Genomic DNA, 21,349 nt, shown 5'->3' on the forward strand with positions numbered 1-21,349 from the left:
GGTTTGGTCCTGGTTTAGTCCTGGCTTAGTCCTGTTTTTAGTTCTGGTTCAGTCCTGTTTTTAGTCCTGGTTTAGTCCTGGTTTAGTCCCGGTTTGGTCCCGGTTTTGTCCTGTTTTTTTTCCTGGTTTAGTCCTGGTTCAGTTCTGGTTCAGTCCTGTTTTTAGTCCTGGTTCAGTCCTGGTTTAGTCCTGGTTTAGTCCTGGTTTAGTCCTGGTTTAGTCCCGGTTTGGTCCCGGTTTTGTCCTGTTTTTTTTCCTGGTTTAGTCCTGGTTCGGTCCTGGTTCGGTCCTGGTTCGGTCCTGGTTCAGTCCTGGTTTAGTCCTGGATCTTTGCTGCAGATGATTAGCTCTAAACCTGATTAGCGTCATGCTAGGCTATCATGCTAGGCTATCATGCTAAGACGCTCGTGTAAACAGTCCATTCCATTTTTACTTTCCATCAGTAAAGTTCGTTTACTTTGTTCTTTTCACACATTTTGGTGAATTCCAGTGTGATCCAGTAAACTCAAAATAAACACACAACTTGAAAACAAAAGTTGCTGTTTCCGCGTGATGCATTCACACTTATTTGACAAAACAGGAAAATTCACTTCACACCAGAGGAATCATTATTTTTTAAACTTCCAGCAGCTCTGTGGCTTTTCACATGATTATTTTAGACAGAGTTAGATCCACAGACGTATATATAAATACACGTAGCTAACCTGCTAGCTGCCACGTTCCAAACAGGAAGTGAACATGTGCGCACTTCCTGTTCCATCGACTCTGGCTCCAATTCACTTTGTACTGAAAAACTATGACCCGCTTCTTTGTCATTCTGGTCTTAAATGTTCGTATTAACCCTCTACATGATCCTGCATTTTATTCTTTAAGTTTTTTTTGTTTGTTTTTTTTTTGGGGGGGGGGGGGTTGAGATTTTTTTCCTGTTTTTTTTCTGGGTTTTTTTTGTTGTTATTTTGAGTTGTTTTCTAGTCATTTTTTATTATTATTTTTATTTATATTCAGTTTTTTTTCTTTATTTTTAGTTATTTTTTTTTATTTTTTTTTTAGTTGGTTTTTAGTTATTTTTTATTATATATTTTTTTATATATTCAGGGTTTTTTTATTTTCTTTATTTTTTTCTGTTATTTTTAGTTTGTTTTTTTTGTTCGTTTTTTTTGTTATTTTGAGTTTATTTTGTCGTTTTTTTGTTTTTTTTTTAACTGTCCCCTCTCTCTGTCTCTGCTGCTTCAGACTCATTCTGGTCTTAAATGTTCGTATTAACCCTCTACATGATCCTGGGGTTTTTATTTCACTATTGTGTCTGTAAATCAAGATATGAACATTAATAACAGACAAATCAGGTCCTTCTTTCCCCGAGGTCGCTCCTGTTAGCGTTAGCAACAGGTTTGATTGACAGCGTTGCTAAGGGCCCACTCTACCTGCTGTAGCCTCGATTAGCTTCATGTCGGAGCTAAACGCTGTGACGTCACACTCAGCTGTCGTTTTCATGTTTATATGTTTGTATCCACTGCGCTGGTTCAGTTATTCACGTTTACCTGATGCAACCGACTTCTGTTTTCAGAGATTAGCAAATATAAAGACAAGAAAAACAACAAACACGCGACCTGCAGCTGTGAGGCTCGTATCACCTCGAACACGCCTCGTTATGACACTCACGTCTCTATAACCTTTGATTTGTGGAGGGCAAACACTTCGCTGAGATAAAGTGTTAGCTTAAAAATGTCTGCTGTTCCTACAAAGCCTCACCAGGGGGCGCACACAGACAGTACGTGTGGACACTTGTCTTATTTCTTAAATCCTAAACACACAGGACTGTTGTTGTTGTTGTAAAAGCGGCACATTTTCACACGTTTAACGCACAAACTCTGCAGATTTAGGCTGGAAAACACTCTGTTCCACCTTGTGATGTCATCAAGTGGTGAGACAGGAAGTAGGAAGTGCTCCGCTGTGTTTTTAAACTTCATTTCTAGAATCATTTGGATCATTTCAGCTCCTGGAATTGAACTAAAATCTACTAAACTAAAGGTAAAAGGAGCTGTTAACTTAAAAACTACCACTTGATGACATCACAAGGTGGAACAGATTGGAACTGATGGATTGAATCACTTAAAATTACTACATTTTTTTAAATCAAAATCACTACATTTGATGCTTTGATAGTTCTAGTTCTCTCTGCAAAATACTTTCTTTTTACTCTTTAAGCACATTAAACAGAAAACGAAAATACTTTTACTTCAGTAGATTTTTTCATGTGATACTTTTACTTTTACTCGAGTAATCTTTTGCCCCTGTATTTGTACTTTTACTTGAGTAACAAAATGGAGTACTACTTCCACCACTGATTTTCTGATAAAAAGTTACTATGTGGATTTTTTTTCTTAAATAAATAAACAAACAAACAAATAAATAAGTAAATAAATAAATTAAAAAATAAATAAACAAACAAATAAATAAATAAACAAATAAATAAATAAATAAACAAATAAATAAATAAATAAATAAATAAATAAATAAACAAATAAATAAATAAATAAATACCAAAACATTACATTTTATTTTAATTATGACGTTATGAGATAAACTAATTACCCATTTACTAAAGAACTAAAGGTAAAAGGAGTTGTTAGCTTGAAAACTACCACTTGATGACATCACAAGGTGGAACAGAGCGTTTTGAGCTTTGGAGATGAGACAAAAACACGACTCTAGGTCTGTTTTTGAGGAGAAAACATCATTACATTATGACTTAAAGCTGCAGGAGTCCATTTTGTGTGACATTTCCCCTTTAAAGTTCCGGGGTAAATGCTTTTTGCCTTGACTTCTGTGTAAATCATCTAATAATCATCTTTTTCTGTGTTGTTGTCCAGGGTTAACCACTCTGCCGCCTGTTACTCTGGTAAATATAATCCCATTACATTAGATATATGTGACTTTTTACTTTTAAAATGTTAACATCAGCGTGTGCTTCAAGGCTGATCCAAACCGAAGCACATTTGTGTCTAAAAGCCTTTTAACCTTGTTCCGCGCGGCATTAATGGAGGACGCCACGGCGGCTTCTGTCACGTCTCGTTATCTCCAGGTTTTACTGTTTTTGTGCAGAAATATAAAAACGATAAATACAGCGGCGTGTACAGAAGCTGCCCGTAAACAGGAAGTAGCCCCCAGCCCCCGGGCCGCTAGATTTAAACAAGAACAAGAACAAGAACAATAAGAACAAGAAGAACAAGAAGAGGAAGAAGAAGAAGAAGAGGAAGAAGAGTGGCCCCAAAGTGATTTAAAACAGCAGTGTTCATTTGTCAAAATAACTCAATTTAAAAGGATAAAACACAACAATGTATGAAGCTAACAGACTGACACACGGCTAATGGACTGACGTGAGAGAGAAGCTAACAGACTGACGTGCAGCTAAAGAGAAGCTAACAGACAGATAAATAAAGCACAAAAACGTATGGAAATAACTGTCTAACGTGAGAGAGAGAAACTAACAGAATGACGTAAGAGAGAAGCTAACAGACTGACAAATAAAACACAACAACGTATGAAGCTAACAGACTGACGTGAGAGAGAGAAGCTAGCAGACTGACAAATGAAACAACAACGTATGAAGCTAACACTGAAATGAGAGAGAAGCTAGCAGACTAATGTGAGAGAGAGAAGCTAACAGACTGACACGCGGCTAAGAGTGACGTGAGAAAGAGAAGCTAACAGACTGACATAAGAGAGAAAAGCTAAGACTGATGTGAGAGAGAAGCTAACAGACTAACACGCGGCTAACAGACTGACATGAGAAAGAGAGGCTAATAGATTGACAAATAAAACAAAAAAACATATTACGCTAACAGACTGACACGCGGCTAAAAGACTGATGTGAAAGAGAGAGAAGCTAACAGTCTGACACACAGCTAACAGACTGACGTAAGAGAGAAAAGCTAACAGACTAGCTAACAAATAAAACACAACGATGTATGAAGCTAACAGACTGACGTGCGGGTCTGATTTCCATCAAAAGAGAGAAACAGAGAGACAGAGAAGGAGAAAGAGAGAAAGACAGACAGAGAGAGGGAGAGAGAGAGTCATTAGCGTTTTCAAAATGGCGTCCTGGGCGCTGTGCTATCTCGTGTGTATTATACTGATTAGTTTCATGTGTATTATTTACGATTAATCCCTGACCCGACACAGTGGAGGTCAGCGAGGGGTTAATGGGGATTTGACCCAGACTGGAACATAAAAGCTGCTCTCCTGTAGGGGGCGCTGTGACAGAAGGGACTCAGAGTAAAGTTTATTTACGTCAAAGCTGAGTACTATGATATATCGTAGTAATTAGAGAAGTACTTAATGAGTCTGGACACAGTATTTTTGCTGTTTTAAGTATATTTAAAACAAGATAAATAAAAATAAAAAAAATACAATGAAAGAGTGAAGGGGTTAATACTGTTTGACTTCACTAGATTAATTTAAAGCCGACTGTGGAACATTCAAGGCAAAAACGAGACGATCTCTACGGAGACCAGCAGGGGGCAGACATGACGCTGTTTAAACCCGTATGACTCTGTTTTCTGATCTGTTCTAATGTTTCCTCTTCACAAACAGACCTGCAGTTGTTTTCTTCTTCTCTGAAACTGAAAACACTCCGTTCCACCTCGTGATGTCATCAAGCGGTGATACAGGAAGTGCTCCGCTGTGTTTTTAAACTCCACACACCATTTCTGGAATCATTTGGATCATTTCTGCTCTGAATTTCTACTGAACTAAAGGTAAAAGTAGGAGGAGTTCACTTGAAAACTACCACTTGATGACATCACGAGGTGGAACGGAGCATTTTGAGCTTCGGAGATGAGACGAAAGCACAACTCCGGGTGTGTTTTTGACGCGCTAACACTATTATAACATGGATTAAACCTCACAGGGGTCAGTTTTGCGTCGTATGTGAGCTTTAATGTTTATATTAACCTCCTTAGACCTGGTGTCCTCATCTGTGGACAACACATTTTGGATTGTTTAGGCCACAGTGCAAATTTTTAGAAGAGCAGCAACAAGAACATGTTCAATTTTGAATATTTCTAAGAGTTTAGAATATTTATTTTTTTTGTTTATTTATTTATTTTTTTTATTTAATTATTTTATTTTTATTTGTTTTTATTATTATTTTTATTGTATTTTTATTTTTTATATTTTATTTACTTATTTTATTTGATTAAAGCTCGGGTCTCAGGAGGTTAAATTGATTTTTCTTATAATATAAACTCGTACAGAACATCCCAGCTCTATATTTAAACAGTTTGTAGTTGTATTCTTAGTGACATAACGAGGACGTGTGAGGTTTATTACGGCGTTTTTTTCATGCTTTGAACAGCCATCTGCTCCTGTTTCCGTTTCTGTTTCACACGTTTCACTTTCTACATTTAAACCGTCGCGGCGACTCCGGACTCTTCAGACTTATTCTAATTCTGCAGCTGCACAAACTGAACCAGGACCGGTGGGAGGAGCAGGTCTCGGGCGGCTCGTTCAAACTAAGTGCGCTCTAAAAGTATCCGTCATTAGCGGAAAATCGTGCGGGCGCCAGGTTGGATTCAAGTTATCGAGAAAACGGATTTAAAACGTGACAAAATGAGCACATTATGGATGTTACGCTTTACTTTACTTTCAATTTAAGCTTTCAGTTCTGGTTTATTTCATTAGCACTTGAGCTGAACCAAAGGGCTTCATGTAAAAATAAACAAAAATAATAATAATAAACAGAAAAAGAACAATAAAACACGTGTATGCCCTGTTTAGTGTTAAATACCAGGGAGAAAATGTGGTTTTTTTTTAGTCTGGTTCAAAAATGTGTTAAAAACTGACAGGATCTGACAGGCAGAGGGCGCTGTTCCATCGTCTCTTACACATTTTCTGCCATTTTCACTTCATTTTTCATTTATTTTTTAATTTCGAGCACATGTATCAGTTAAAGTTAAAGCACGTTTCACTAATTTGTTCTTTTTTAACCACGAAAAGGAGAAAAACATGTCGAAAAAAGGAGAAAACTTGTCACTTCTGGGCTTAAAACTGTCTTTTTGGAGTACAGCGCTGCAGTAACTCGCTCAAATATTTTCTTTTATAATGAGTAATACTGCCTCCCACCACCAGGGGTCAGTATAAGAACAGCTGATGGATCATTTACCCCAGAACTAAACAAACCGTAACCTTAACACAGTACACAGTTATGTACTTATACTTATACATGTCTTATACTGCACTGTAGCCACATACTTTAAATATTTGATAAAGTATTTTATTTTAACCAAACTCAGTCGTCCATGATGTTGTGTAACGGCTAAAACAAGAACACGCATTCCCTTTGTTGATAGTTATACTGTAATTAGCCTTTATGCTAACGGCCGGGTGCACTGACCTGTGGCGTCCACGTTTTGGATACTAATTAGCTAATGCACTGACCTGTAGCATTTCAGGCTAATTATTACTTAAACGTAGCGACTCAGGAGGAGCTAGCGAGGCGTTAGCGAGGAGTTAGTGTTTTTGAACGTGTCGTGTTGCGATTATGAAACCATTTTGTTGTTTATACTGAATTTTTACTTCTTCACACACGTTTGAGTCGCACTTTATTATTTGTCTGTAACATCTCCAAAGCTCAAAATGCGACGTTCCACCTTGTGATGTCATCAAGTGGTAGTTTTCAAGTTAACTCCTCCTCCTTTACCTTTAGTTCAGTCGATATAAGAGGAGCTGAAATGATCCAAATGATTCTATAAATGAAGGTGATTCAAGTTTAAAAACACAGCGGAGCACTTCCTGTATCACCACTTGATGACATCACAAGGTGGAACAGAGCATTTTCAGTTCGAGGGAAAATCTCAGCCCTCGCACTCTCTCTTTTCTCCGGAGGCTCGTTCCATTTGCGCTGAGTGTACGTGTTACATAAGTGACGTTGTGGCGCGTTCCTCGCCGCTCACGTTAGCATCACGTTAGCCTCGTTAGCTCGGCTCAATAAACACGGCTCCTGTAGGTGAGACGCCTCCTCTGGGACGCGGCGGAAGTGTTTTTTTATGAGGTGAAATCGAACGTGGGGATTGGCCGAGCTGTTCGATGAGGCGTTTCCTCGATTGGCTGTGATTTCTGACAGTTTTATTTTAATATAAACCAACGCCACGAGGAACAGTTATGAAAGAATATTAACCGTCACGTTCGCCGTTTCATTTCGGCTTCTCTCCTGGTTTTTCCGTGTGATTGTTCCCTTGAGCAAGACACTTAATTTGTTTTGTGTCCAGTTTCTACGTGAATGTGAGAGGAAAATGAGGGACTGGTTCTGTAAAGTACAAAACATCGACGTTCAAGATTAAAGACGCAGTGTGGAACTTTGTGAAGGCAACGCTGAATGAAAGATTCTATGGAAAATGTAAATCTAAAACACACTCCAGCACAGTCTCCATGGAGATAAATAAATACGATGCGGTACTGAGGTAAATTAAAGCTAAAGGAACAACATTCACGTGGAAATAAGCAGGAACTGGCCAAAGAAGAGTCATATCTGTGGAGATGCGAGCCCCAATCATAGTAACAACCGTAGACTGTTTATAAAAATGAACCAGGTTTTGTCCTTCGTCGATCAGGAGGCGTCTCACGAGATCACACGAGTTTAAATCAGAAAAAACAAAAGTATTTCACGTCTTAGCTGAAGTTTGATTTCATCGTCATGACAACGGCAAAAACACAAAAGCGACAACGGCGACAAGAGTTTGAAAAACAGCACATTTTACCGACACGTTACTCTCAGCTCCTGTGAGATTCTTTCTTTCAGCGCAATCTTCTACTTTAAAGCTCATTACGTAACTTTTCTGATGTTTGTCCCCACAGAGATAAAGTGTTGTTCCACAGTTTGGTGTTTAACCATCTGGACGAGTGACAGGGAAGATCTGCGAAAAGGTGTCAGGTGTATACAGTAAGAACCATTGATTGTTTATATAAATAGACAAAGCTAACCTGCTAGCCGCCGCTATGTTCCAAACAGGAAGTGGTCATAAGTGCGTCATCATTTTGGTCTTAAATGTTCGTATTAACCCTCTACATGATCCTGGGGTTTTTATTTCACTATTGTGTCTGTAAATCAAGATCTGAACATTAATAACAGACAAATCAGGTCCTTCTTTCCCCGAGGTCGCTCCTGTTAGCGTTAGCAACAGGTTTGATTGACAGCGTTGCTAAGGGCCCTCTCCCTGTTAAACCAGTGAAACAGGCACAAATGGGCGTTACCTTCATCAGCCTCGCTCTGGATTGGCTCTTTGGTTGCTATGATACTCGTGGTCAGAACTTTACTCCAAATTATCCGCTATAATTGCTAGCTTAACTGCTAACGCTGCGGGTGACGACACACTCAATTAATCAACATTTTTACACAAGTTATGGTACGAACGAAGTTTTTTAGAGAAATAAAAACATCTAAAATGAAGAAAACATGCAAAAAAAGTTCCATACTGTGTCTTTAATGATCAAAAATTACTTCCTAGAATGTTTTTTTTTAATGTAAACACTGAATTTTACCATCAGATCAACAGTTCAAACAACATACTTTACTTACAGCTTCCCTAATATCCAGATTAAAGCTGTTATATGAACGCTAATTACCCACATACATACAACGCCATACCCCCCGTTAGCGACCTAGCCAAACAGCCATGCCCAATTAGCCCCGCCTCTCCGCCCACCAGGCAGTTGGCACTCGTTAACCTCCCACCACACCCTGCCGATAACAGATCCCATATTCTCGGCGTGCGTGTCGAAAAACCCTGGCGGCACCATTGGCGTAGCGATTATGCTAACGCTTTAATTATTCAGCAGAGATAATGAGCCGATGATAAAACGGCTCTGATAACGGGGAGCGATACCTGTGTGTGCAGCGTTTGAGGAGACGAGCGGATTCACACTTTCATTTGTCTTCGGGAGAGAAAGTGGAAAATCTAATACATCATTAAAGTATCGTTAGCAAAAAAACAAACCGAAAATAACCCGCAGACGACGCAGTTTGTTTATTAAAGCGGCGAAAAAATCTATGATGGAACAAAACACGAGATAGATCTTGGGTTTGTGGTCAGATCGTGTTTTCATTGGTAAAAATCAAACAGAGGGCCCATTTTACGCTGTTTAAATGGCCCGTTTTAGACGATTTAAAGCGCTGTTCCACCTTGTGATGTCATCGAGTGGTAGTTTACAGCTAAATTAACAGCTCCTTTTACCTTTTGTTCAGTAAAGATTCAAAATTCCAGGGTTTGAAATGATCTAAACGTTTCTAGAAATGAGTTTAAAAACATAGCGCAGCACTTCCTGTATTACCACGCGGTGACATCACAAGGTGGAACAGAGTGTTTTCAGGGCGAATATTACACTGTTTTCTGATCTGTGTTGTTTCCTCGTCACACACAGACCTGGAGTTGTGTTTTTGTTTCATTCTCACATGTTTAACACACAAACTCTGCAATTTTAGGCTGAAAACACTCTGTTCCACCTTGTGATGTCATCATGTGGTGATACAGGAAGTGCTCCGCTGTGTTTTTAAACTCCACACACCTTCATTTATAGAATCATTTGGATCATTTCAGCTCCTGGAATAACTGTCAATTTTCGACTGAACTAAAGGTAAAAGGCGCTGTTTTTAACTTGAAAACTACCACTTGATGACATCACAAGGTGGAACAGAGCATTTTGAGCTTTGGAGATGAGACAAAAACACAACTCCAGGTCTGGTTTTTGATGCGCTAACACTATTATAACACGACTTAAAGCTACACGAGTCAGTTTTGTGTCATACAGGAGCTTTAAAGTGCACGTACTGTAGTAAAATCTGTCTGCATTTGACCCATTCTGCACCGTCTTCTGGGTTTCTTACGAGGAGCGGCGGGTCGGGACGAACTTTCCTGGAGGATTTGACCTTTTGTTTATATTTAGAAACTGGACCGTCCTTAGTAAACCCACCCAGACACAGGCAGAACATGCAAACTCCACACAGAAAGGTCCAGGCAAATGGGGAATCAAACCCAAAACCTCCTCGTCATGAAGCTTTCTATTTTCGTCTTTGCTGCGTCAATTTACCACGAAGACGATCATAACGTGAATTAGCTCCACACGGCGGCGTAAACGGCATCGAGGGAACAGCGTTAGCGTCTCTGTGCAGACTCATGACTGAACTTACCCTTAGTTTCTCGTAGCGGTCGCTCAGTGCCGCCACCTGATGGTCGCGGTGCCGTCCCACGAGTTTGCACAGCGAGCAGATGAGCTGGTCGTCGCTCACGCAGTACATGTTCACCTTCTCCTCCTCGTGCTCCAGACACTGCAGCCCGCGGAGGTGCGAGTCGGGCATGGGCTCGATGAGTCTGTGCCCGGTGAACGGCTTCTTGTTCGGGTGCGTCGCTCGAAGGCACTCCTCGCAGTACGACACCTCGCAGGTCACGCACGTCTTCACCGCGTCCTGGGGCGGGTCCTGCTCGCAGAACTGGCACTGCACCGGCTCGGGGGGCGTTCCCGGGCTGGACATGGCGGCGCTGACGGGCACCAACGCCAAACGGTTGCTTCCTTCTTCCGTGGGAGAGCCCGGCGCGCTTCCGTGAGGGGCCGGCAACGCCAACGGCAACCCGGCGGACGAAGACGCTCTCTGAACTCTGTCGATGATGTTCTGTAGAGTCACGTTTCTCTTGAGTCCTTCCAGTCCTCGTTCCGGACTTAAGGAGATGACATAACGGCAGGTGGGGCACTGGAAGGCGCTGATCTGCTGCACGGACTCGTTGGTGGCGCAGTGGGAGACGAGGATGCGATGGGCGCAGCCGAAGCAGAGACTGTGGGCGCAAGGGAGCAAGAGTGGGTCTTCGAAGAGCTCCAGGCAGATAGGGCAGGTCAGTTCGGACTCCAGCGCGTCCATGCTGAATCAGAACAGGAGGCCGGGAGGAGCCAGGCACAGAGTGAGCGAAAACCAGGAGAGCCGGTCAGCTACCTGCGGAAAACAGAGAGCAGTCAGATCAAAGACTGAAGGAAACACCGAGGAATCAGACCAGAGACTGAAGGAAACAGACGAATCAGACCAAAAACTGAAGAAAACAGATGAATCAGACCAGAGACTGAAGGAAACACCAAGGAATCAGATCAAAAACTGAAGAAAACAGAGGAATCAGACCAGAGGCTGAAGGAAAAAGAGGAATCAGACCAAAAACAGAGGAAAACACAGAGGAATCAGACCAAAAACTGAAGGAAACAGAGACGAATCAAACCAGAAACTGAGGGAAACAGACGAATCAGACCAGAGGCTGAAGGAAAACTTAGAGCAGGGGCATCAAACTCAAATTCACAGAGGGACAAAATTAAAAACTGAGACAAACTGATGGGCCAAAGTCGATATTTACACAACTGGACTTATTTTTGCTTAAACACAAAATCTGGAACAACTCAAGTTTGATTACAAAAATATAAGAAATTAAATTTGAAATAAAAGACACATCAGCAGTGTGATCTCACAGGCCAAAAATAATGATACCGTGGGCCACATTTGGCCCCCAGGCCTGAGTTTGACATATAGGACGTTATTTATATAAACACTTCATGAGCTTCATAGTTTCTTGAACATATTGTAGGACTGTGTGATTCTTGTATCGATCAGTCTTGTTTTTTGTTTGTTTTTATTTTATTTCTTTTTAATAATTTCCTGATCATAAACAATCCAAACTTTTAATAATCGTAAAAAGTCACATTTCTTCCACCAAACTCTTAAATCTGCTCCAAATCACCGTAGACAAAACAACTTTTATTCTTCTACTTAAACTTCTTCAATTCTCTTTTCTCATTCCAACTTTTTGCAGCTTCCATCTTCACTGCAGCAGCAAAACCATCAGCCCCTTCAGCTGTTCCATCCCCTCCTCTTCTAAGCTTTAATCCACTATTTTCAAGACGCCATTTTGTCGATTTACCCGTTTTCACCTTCACTGTGACACGTGACAATTTATGAACTTGAAATCAGCCAAAATGTTTGTTTTATTAAGTCGTTTTAGATGAATTTTGTGATTTAAAATGTGTAAATTATAACAGAGATGAGAACCATAGAGACACAAGCACAACACGGCGGGTTTAAAGTGCTTCTTCGTTGTTTCTTTCTGAATTGTTTCCAGGTTTACAGTATTTCTAAATAAAGGAAGGAGACTTAAATCCTGTGTCTAAATAAACAGCCTTGAGCCAAATAAACAAATTTGTATATTTTTGTTTCATTTAATTTATTTTATTTTATTTATTTATTTTAATTTGTATATTTTTGTTTTGTTAAATTTTGTATTTATTTATTTATTTTAATTTGTATATTTTTGTTTTCTTTAATTTATTTTATTTTATTTATTTATTTTAATTTCTATATTTTTATTTTCTTTAATTTAATTTATTTTAACTTGTATTATTTTGTTTTCTTTAATTCATTTTTTTATTTTTTTATTTTAATTTGTATATTTTTGTTTTCTTCAATTTTGTATTTTTTATTTTAATTTGTATATTTTAGTTTTCTTTAATTTATTTTATTTATTTATTTTAATTTGTATATCTTTGTTTTGTTTAATTTTTTATTTATTTATTTATTTATTTTAATTTGTATATTTTTGTTTTCTTTAATTTATTTAGTTTATTTATTTTAATTTGTATATCTTTGTTTTGTTTAATTCATTTTATTTTATTTATTTATTTTAAATTGTATATTTTTGTTTAATTTTGTATTTATTTATTTATTTTAATTTGTATATTTTTGTTTTCTTTAATTTATTATTTTTTTTATTTATTTATTTTAATTTGTATATTTTGTTTTCTTTAATTTATTTTCTTTAATTTATTTATTTTAATTTGCATATTTTTGTTTTCATTAATTTATTTTATTTATTTATTTTAATTTGTATATCTTTGTTTTGCTTAATTAAAAAAAATATTTATTTTAATTTGTATATTTTTGTTTTGTTTAATTTATTTAATTTATTTATTTTAATTTGTATATTTTTGTTTAATTTTGTATTTATTTATTTATTTTAATTTGTATATTTTTGTTTAATTTTGTATTTATTTATTTTATTTAATTTGTATATTTTTGTTTTGTTTAATTTATTTAATTTATTTATTTTAATTTGTATATTTTTGTTTGTTTAAATTCTGAATGTGTTAAAAATAAACCCTCAGTCTTTTCAGCAGGTCCCACATAATAAAAATACTTTTACTTTTCCAGTTCATAAATGTAGCGCAGTAGAAAGTACAGATACTGCTCTCAAATGTACTCGAGTAAAAGTAAAAGTACATACTGTAAAATGTACTTATTCTCTCTACACAGACTGATTTCACTGTTTATATAAAGTCAAACACACAATTAGACTGAAGAATGAAGGAGTTTAAAAACACAGTGGAGCACTTCCTGTATCACATGATGACATCACAAGGTGGAACAGAGCGTTTTCAGTCTAAATCTGCAGAGTTTGTGTTAAACGTGTGAGAAAATGAGGTAAATTCCTGTTTCTGATGTAAAAATCTGCAGATAAAAGTCATAATAAAAACAATATAAATATAATTATTACTTTGTTTTTATTGATTAAAATCTTAAAGTTTGTTCTTGTTTTAAATTGGTTGTTTCTGTTTTTTTTCAGCAGATGTCACTGTTTCCTGAGCGTTGGCGTCTCTCCGCTCTCCGCTCGCCGCTCACTCTGACCCGCTCTATCTCTCCTCTCCTCATTCCTCTCTCTCGCCCTGGTGCCTCAGTTCCCATGATGCTTTGCTGAAAACAGTGGAGTCGAGGAAGAGACGACTCGTTTGTTTATAAAGAGACAAAGAGACAAAGAGACAAGATGGAGGACAGTTTGAGCCAGAGGACGATTAAAATAAGTTTATAAACCGTTTAGTGAAGAAATATTTAAATTAACTAAAGAAAATCCAGTTGAGCTTCACTTTAAATCTGTGGAAACAAATAAAACACTAAAGGATAAACTCATATAAACTCGCCCAAATAAAGACATGGAGCTTATATGGGCGACCTTTGACCTTTGACCTTTGACAGACTCCTGCTCGCCCGCCCCTACTGAGACGTGATTGATTTAGATGTTGGAATGTTCCACAGTGTGGCTTTAAACACAAGCAAACAGGACAAGGTACAGGTCAGATCTGTGAAAAGGAGAGCAGCTCACAGTGAAAATGTGAATATAAATCTATAAATCTATCTTTACCAGAGGAGAGAAAGAGAGAGGGAAGGAGGAGAGAGAGAGAGACAAAGAGCAAGAGGTGAGAGAGGGAAGGAGAGGAGAGAAAGAGAGAGGGAAGAAGGAGAGGGAGAGGGAAGAAGAGAGAGAGAGAAAGAGCAAGAGGTGAGAGAGGGAAGACGGAGAGAGATAGAGAGAGAGGGAAGAAGGAGAGGGAGAGAGAGAGAAAGAGGGAAGAAGGAGAGAGAGAGAGAGGGAAGAAGAGAGAGAGAGAGAGGAAAGAAGAGAGAGAGCAAGAGGTGAGAGAGGGAAGAAGGAGAGGAGAGAGAGAGGGAAGAAGAGAGAGAGACAAAGAGAGAGAGAGAAAGAGGGAAGAAGGAGAGGGAGAGAGAGAGAAGAAGAGAAGGAGAAAGAGAGAAAGAGGGTGAGAGAGGGAAGAAGAGAAGAGGAGAGAGAGGGAGAAAGAGGAGAAGAGAAGGAGAGAGGGGGACGGAAGAAGAGAGGGAGAGAAAGAGGGCGAGAAGAAGAGAGGGAAATAGTGAGTGAGAAGACAAGAGGAGATAGAGAGAGAGAGAGGAACAAAAAAGATAGCGAGAGAGTGAGGAGACAAAGAGGGTGAGAGAGGGAGGGTGGAGAAGGAAAAAATAAAACAGAGATAATAAAAGAGAGATAGAGAGATGGGGGAGGTAGAGAGAGATTGAGAAGAGAAGAAGAGAGAAAGAGAGAAGGAGAGCAGCAGGAAGAGAGAGAAAAAGAGGGTGAGCGAGGGGGAGGGGAGAGAGTGAAACAGAGAAGAAAAGAGAGAGAGAAAGAGAGGGAGATAGAGAGAGGGAGATAGAGAGACAAACTGACGTGGAGGAGGAGAGGACGCAGTGACAGACAGTGTCCACAGGCGGCGCTGTTGAGCCACAGAAACATGAAACTGAAGAAACGACAAATATCAGACACGATAAAAACGCAGTGGAGCAGTGGCAGAGTGGTTAGCCCTGGCTCTCTCTGTCTGTGCTTTAAAGCTTCACTGTGTAACCTGCTTGTCTCCATGGAGATATGATCATTTGCATAGAACATTTCACAGTGCGGCATTAAATCTGTCTAGAGTTTCATTCTTCGAAAACAGATTTAAAAACATGTAGTCTCGCCTCTCCGCAGACACGACACGTCACTTGGTCTAGTTCTCTCACCCGTTTCCGTAGATACACGTGAATTTAAAGCTACACTACGGGAAATTCCAGGCAAGTAGCAACATCTCCATGGAGACGAGTCGCTGGTTGTTTTCCTTCACACTTTGACCCTGAGTTTGACCCTAAACGCAGACGTCACATGGGTCGATCTAGTGAAGTAACGTCGCTCCGTTTCGCTGATTATCGCCGCCGTTTCCCGTGGACCTGGCGCCCGTGGACGTGGCGCCCGTGGACCTGGCGCCGCGGCTCCTCCATGTTTCATGAGCTTTTGTCCGAGGACTTTACGCCTTTCGCCTTTTCACTTTGTGTTTAAGCTGCTGAAACTTTCATGCCGAGTGCTTTTTAGGAGCCGCTTTCTAAATCCAACTCCCGAGACAAAAGACACGACGTGAAAAGAGCGAAACGCCACGGAGGATACTTATACTTCTACTCGAGTACTTCTACTGCAGTACTGGTACATTATTAAAGGGGACGTATGACTCTACTCTCTGACCTGATCTAATGTCGTTTCCTCGTCACACACAGACCTGGAGTTGTGTTTTGTTTCATTCTCACATGTTTAACGCACAAACCTGCAGATTTAGGCTGAAAACACTCTGTTCCACCTTGTGATGTCATCATGTGGCGATACAGGAAGTGCTCCACTGTGTTTTTAAACTCCACACACCTTCATTTATAGAATCATTTGGATCATTTCAGCGAATCTGGAATTGAACTAAAATCTGCTGATCTAAAGGTAAAAGGAGGAGGAGTTAACATGAAAAACTACCACATGATGACATCACAAGGTGGAACGGAGCGTTTTCAGTGCAGCAAAGTGTCACTGAAACATGTGTGAATGAAACAAAACACAACTCCAGCTCTGTTTTTGAAGAGGAAACAGGATTAAAGCTACAACAGTCAGTTTTGTGTCATGTAGGAAAAACACAGCGGAGCACTTCCTGTATCATCACTTGATGACATCACAAGGTGGAACAGAGTGTTTTCAGTTTCGAGAGCCTCATTTAGGACCTTTAAATAAATAAATAAAATACATAAAAATACATATTTACACCAAGTATCTGACTCCACAGTATAAGAGTCTTCTAAATACTTCTGCTGTTTTACTTCAGATGCCCTTCCTGAGTCACAGACGACGCTGAAATATTTAAGATTTTTTTTATTTATTTTTTTTATTTATGGTTTACAAGAAGTAGAAGTTTTCATAGAAGTACATGTAGTAGTAAAAGTACTGACTGAAGTAATAGTTGTGGTAAAAATACTCACTGAAGTCGTAGTAGTAAAAGTACTCTCTAAAGTCGTATAAACAAAGGTACTGACAGAAGTAATAGTGGTAAAAGTACTCACTGAAGTCATCGTAGTAAAAGTACTCACTGAAGTCATCGTAGTAAAAGTACTCACTGAAGTCATCGTAGTAAAAGTACTCACTGAAGTCATCGTAGTAAAAGTACTCACTGAAGTCATAGTAACAGTAGAAGTACAGTTTCCAGTACTACATTTTATACTGCAAGGCCTTCCAAGTACTACATACTTTTTCACTTTGTCAGATATTTTGTCTCTATATAAAGTACACAAAGTATTTGTTCTACTTTCCAAACATTTGACTCCACGTTCATCCCTCCAAGAATAAAAAACACAAAATACACAAATACACAAAATACACAAATACACAAATACACATGAAAATGGAAAAAATGATGATCACATGTTCGAGCACAGATTGACCTTTGACCCCGGAGCACGAGTCGCCTTTTCAGGGTCAAGAGTCACATGACGAGGTCAAAACAACAGAAACGCCACAAAACTGAGAAGCAAGCAAAATGTGAGAGTTTGTGTCGCTCTGGGGGAGAGAGGGATGGATGCAATGGTCCAAAAGTGAGTCAGGAAGAAACTGGAATATGGGCCGTTTAATAGAGTAATATGGGCCCTTTAAATAGAGTAATATGGGCCCTTTAAATAGAGTAATATGGGCCCTTTAAATAGAGTAATATGGGCCTTTAAATAGAGTAATATGGGCCCTTTAAATAGAGTAATATGGGCCCTTTAAATAGAGTAATATGGGCCCTTTAAATAGAGTAATATGGGCCTTTAAACAGAGTAATATGGGCCTTTAAATAGAGTAATATGGGCCCTTTAAATAGAGTAATATGGGCCCTTTAAATAGAGTAATATGGGCCTTTAAATAGAGTAATATGGGCCCTTTAAATAGAGTAATATGGGCCCTTTAAATAGAGTAATATGGGCCCTTTAAATAGAGTAATATGGGCCCTTTAAATAGAGTAATATGGGCCCTTTAAATAGAGTAATATGGGCCCTTTAAATAGAGTAATATGGGCCCTTTAAATAGAGTAATATGGGCCTTTAAACAGAGTAATATGGGCCCTTTAAATAGAGTAATATGGGCCCTTTAAATAGAGTAATATGGGCCCTTTAAATAGAGTAATATGGGCCCTTTAAATAGAGTAATATGGGCTTTTTAAATAGAGTAATATGGGCCTTTAAACAGAGTAATATGGGCCCTTTAAATAGAGTAATATGGGCCTTTAAATAGAGTAATATGGGCCCTTTAAATAGAGTAATATGGGCCCTTTAAATAGAGTAATATGGGCCCTTTAAATAGAGTAATATGGGCCTTTAAATAGAGTAATATGGGCCCTTTAAATAGAGTAATATGGGCCCTTTAAATAGAGTAATATGGGCCCTTTAAATAGAGTAATATGGGCCCTTTAATATGTTTTTTTTTTGTCGTTTTGTTTCTCTTCAGGAGTCATTGTCCCACCTACAGTCAAATAAACATGTCGACATTTGAACGCGTTCCGTCGCTCGCGGCTGGAGCCGTGACGGTGCAGATGCTACATGCTAATCGCTAGCTCCGCGCACGCGCCTCATCTGTATGCTGGCTGTCTCTGGGGGCCGCTTTCATGTCCAAAACGTTTCATTATCCGATCCAAACCGCGCAGATAATCAGCCACTCCGGGGGATGCTCACATTTAATCACTTTCATCTCGTTACTAAAGCATCAAGCTAGCACGTATTTGGAACAGAGCGGCTAATTGTGGGAATATGTGATGGAATTAGCGTCATTTAGCGACAGATTACTCAGCGTACGTGATCAGTCTTTTATGAAATCTGATTTTTATGGTGAAATAATTGGGTGAATATCATTTTTATGAACTCGTCTGGAGGAAAGAGGACGTGTCGTTAAGAGTCAAACATGAACTGAACTGGCAAAAGCATCAGCAGGTATCATAGCAACCAAAGAGCCAATCAGGAGCGAGGCTGATGAGGGTAACGCCCCCTAGCAACGCTGTCAATCAAACCTGGAGAAAGGCGCCTGATGTGTCTGTTATTAATGTTCAGATCTTGATTTACAGACACAATAGTGAAATAAAAACCCCAGGATCATGTGGAGGGTCAAAGTTCAGATGGGTGTGATTGACAGGTGGATTAGCCAATCAGGGGCAAACTTTGGTCCGTCTGTATCAAAACAAATACGTCTGCTTACAAGTAATAAAAGAAATGAAAAAGATAAGCTCCTGGGGTTTTTATTTCACTATTGTGTTTGTAAATCATACCCAAAGTCCGGCCTGGGGGCCAATTGCGGCACGTGTACAAATTTCCACTGGCCCACAGCCTCTGGAATAAAAATAATGACATGTCCTTCAGCGCCATTGATCAGTTTAAATACACATGTACAAGCAATATTATATTTCTCCAGAAGATGGCAGCAGATCCGAGCCGTGCTCCGCTCTCGCCGACTTTTATCGCCAACTGGATAAAGACGCGTTTTAAGAAATTCGAACCTTTGCTAAAAAAAATGCTGAGTTTGTTTTGGTTCAACATGTTTGTGTGAGAAAACAGTCGCGGTTATGAACTTTAACAAGAAATGAGCGAGGAGAAGACGAATGGACTCATCTGCGCGACGTTTAGCCTGACGTTTAGCATGACGTTTAGCGCAACAAAACCTCTGTCTTTGAGCCTGTCCTGGCCTATTTCCCATTTCCTGTTTCACATTATTGCAGCAGATTATTTGTTTTATTTGTTTTATTTGTTTGTCTTCAGAGGTGAATAAATTCTAAAATCTCAGTGAATTAATTTTTTTATGATCATCAAAACCAGTTTAAATGTTCAATTTTTCATATTTATAATGTGCATCATTCATTTTGTTTTGGAATAAAAAATAAAAGATCATTAAATAGTTTGGACACTCCTGATTTAGCCCAGTTTGTGACAGAAAACATGGGACTGGACTGAAAAACACAGACATATTCTGGATTTGTCCCGTTGTCCTCGTCCTCGGTCCCGCCTCATTCCGTTTAAAGGTACGTTTTAAAAATAACTTCCCGACGAGCGTAACCTTCCCGGCGCTAAAGGTCTCCACATAAATTTACCCGAGCGCTAACGTGCCCTTGACGGCGCACCAGCTCGTCCCTGCCCCCTGCGTAATCCCCCTCCCCAAAACATCACATCTAATTCCTCTAATCTGGGTCACGCGCTAACCGACCCAGACAGACCCCCCGCGACCCGCCCCCCCTGCCCACCGCGCCCGCCCCCACCGCCCCCCCCACACACACAACACGAAACGCCAGCCAATATCACCGTCACTAATAACCCCAGTATCCCCGACGATGAGCGGCCAATCCCGTTAGCCGTGACTGGACACTTCAAAACACCAAAGCCCCCGATTGGTCACGGTCAGTGTGGCAGGAAGCAGATTAGCGACGTGCGGAGCGTGGACCGGCACAAAGGGAGCGTGGCGATGTGTGCGGCGACTGCTCGAAAGGAGATGTCGACCGCCGCGGTGACAGCGACGTTTACGGGTCAGAGTTCTAAAAAAAAAACAACTGGAAAAAGACAAAACATCTACGGTACATGTGTCAAACTCAAGGCCCGTGGGCAGAATATGGCCCGCGATGTCATTTCCTGTGGCCCATAACAAGGTAAATTAAAAGGTCTGACTGTCTTAAAATGGAGAGAGAAAGTTATACAGACATATTTTTACATCTATGGAAGTACATAAAGTATTTTCTGCAGTATAAGTCACTCAAAAAATGCGTAATAATGAAGAAAAAAACGCGAGCGTCAGGTTGTCAGCGTGACCGTAACAAAGATTTGAAATGATATACTCAGATGCGACTTATATTCTTATATTCTGAGTATAAAACGCACCAAACTATGAAAAGAAAAGAAAAAGAAGAGTATGTTATGTAATATTTGTAAACTGAATAAGTAATAGATATATAAAGTTTATGAAAAAGTAAAAAAAACAAACAAAAAACCCACATTATATTTATTTTACATTACATCCGGCCCATTCAGAGCGGCCATTTTGCTGATGTGGCCCTCGCTGATCTACGCTCTGATGTTGTACTTGTACGACTAAAGTTACTTCGTAGTAAATAGTAAATACTGACGTTTTTATACAACGTTTTCCGCTTTCAAACAGCGTTACGTCGTTCATCTGTGAGAGCTGGGATCAAACCGACAACCTGTGGGTCAGAGGGCGAACAGCCGCTCAAACGATTATGTTTTTTGGTTGAGAACGGGATTTGAACCGGCAACCTTCTGGTCGGTGGGCGAAGAACTGAGCTGCTACTGTCGCCCCCTGGTGTTTGTTTTGGTGAAAAGCTCCATGAAAATTAGACAATATTTATGAAACTTGTGTAAATAAATATATAAAAAGTACTATAACTAAAAGTACTTCCAACTGATGACATCACTAATAGTACTCATACCATTACTACTACTACTACTACTACTACTACTACTACTACTAGGCCACAGCTACTACCACATGCGCATAACAGCCAACAATAGTATAAAAGTAATAGTACACTTACTTCAGAAAAACTTTACTTATTCAGGCTGAGTTCTTCTCTCAAACTGAAAACACTCTGTTCCACCTTGTGATGTCATCATGTGGCGATACAGGAAGTGCTCCACGGTGTTTTTAAACTCCACACACCTTCATTTATAGAATCA

The 21,349-nt window shown here is 39.4% G+C and overlaps 1 protein-coding gene across 2 annotated transcripts in view; it reads right to left on the reverse strand.

Moving 5' to 3' along the window:
* Positions 1-21,349, reverse strand: part of LOC117383973 (E3 ubiquitin-protein ligase Midline-1-like) — an 85,234-nt gene that overhangs the window by 24,774 nt on the left and 39,111 nt on the right. For both annotated transcript variants that reach the window (XM_055227393.1, XM_033981234.2), the window contains exon 2: positions 10,184-10,978. In XM_055227393.1, the coding sequence (XP_055083368.1) occupies positions 10,184-10,906 (723 nt within the window). In that variant the 5' untranslated portion in view covers positions 10,907-10,978. The remainder of the gene's footprint in view (positions 1-10,183; positions 10,979-21,349) is intronic.

The sequence above is a fragment of the Periophthalmus magnuspinnatus genome, chromosome 2 (genome assembly GCF_009829125.3).
Source record: "Periophthalmus magnuspinnatus isolate fPerMag1 chromosome 2, fPerMag1.2.pri, whole genome shotgun sequence".
NCBI classification, from domain to species: domain Eukaryota; kingdom Metazoa; phylum Chordata; class Actinopteri; order Gobiiformes; family Gobiidae; genus Periophthalmus; species Periophthalmus magnuspinnatus.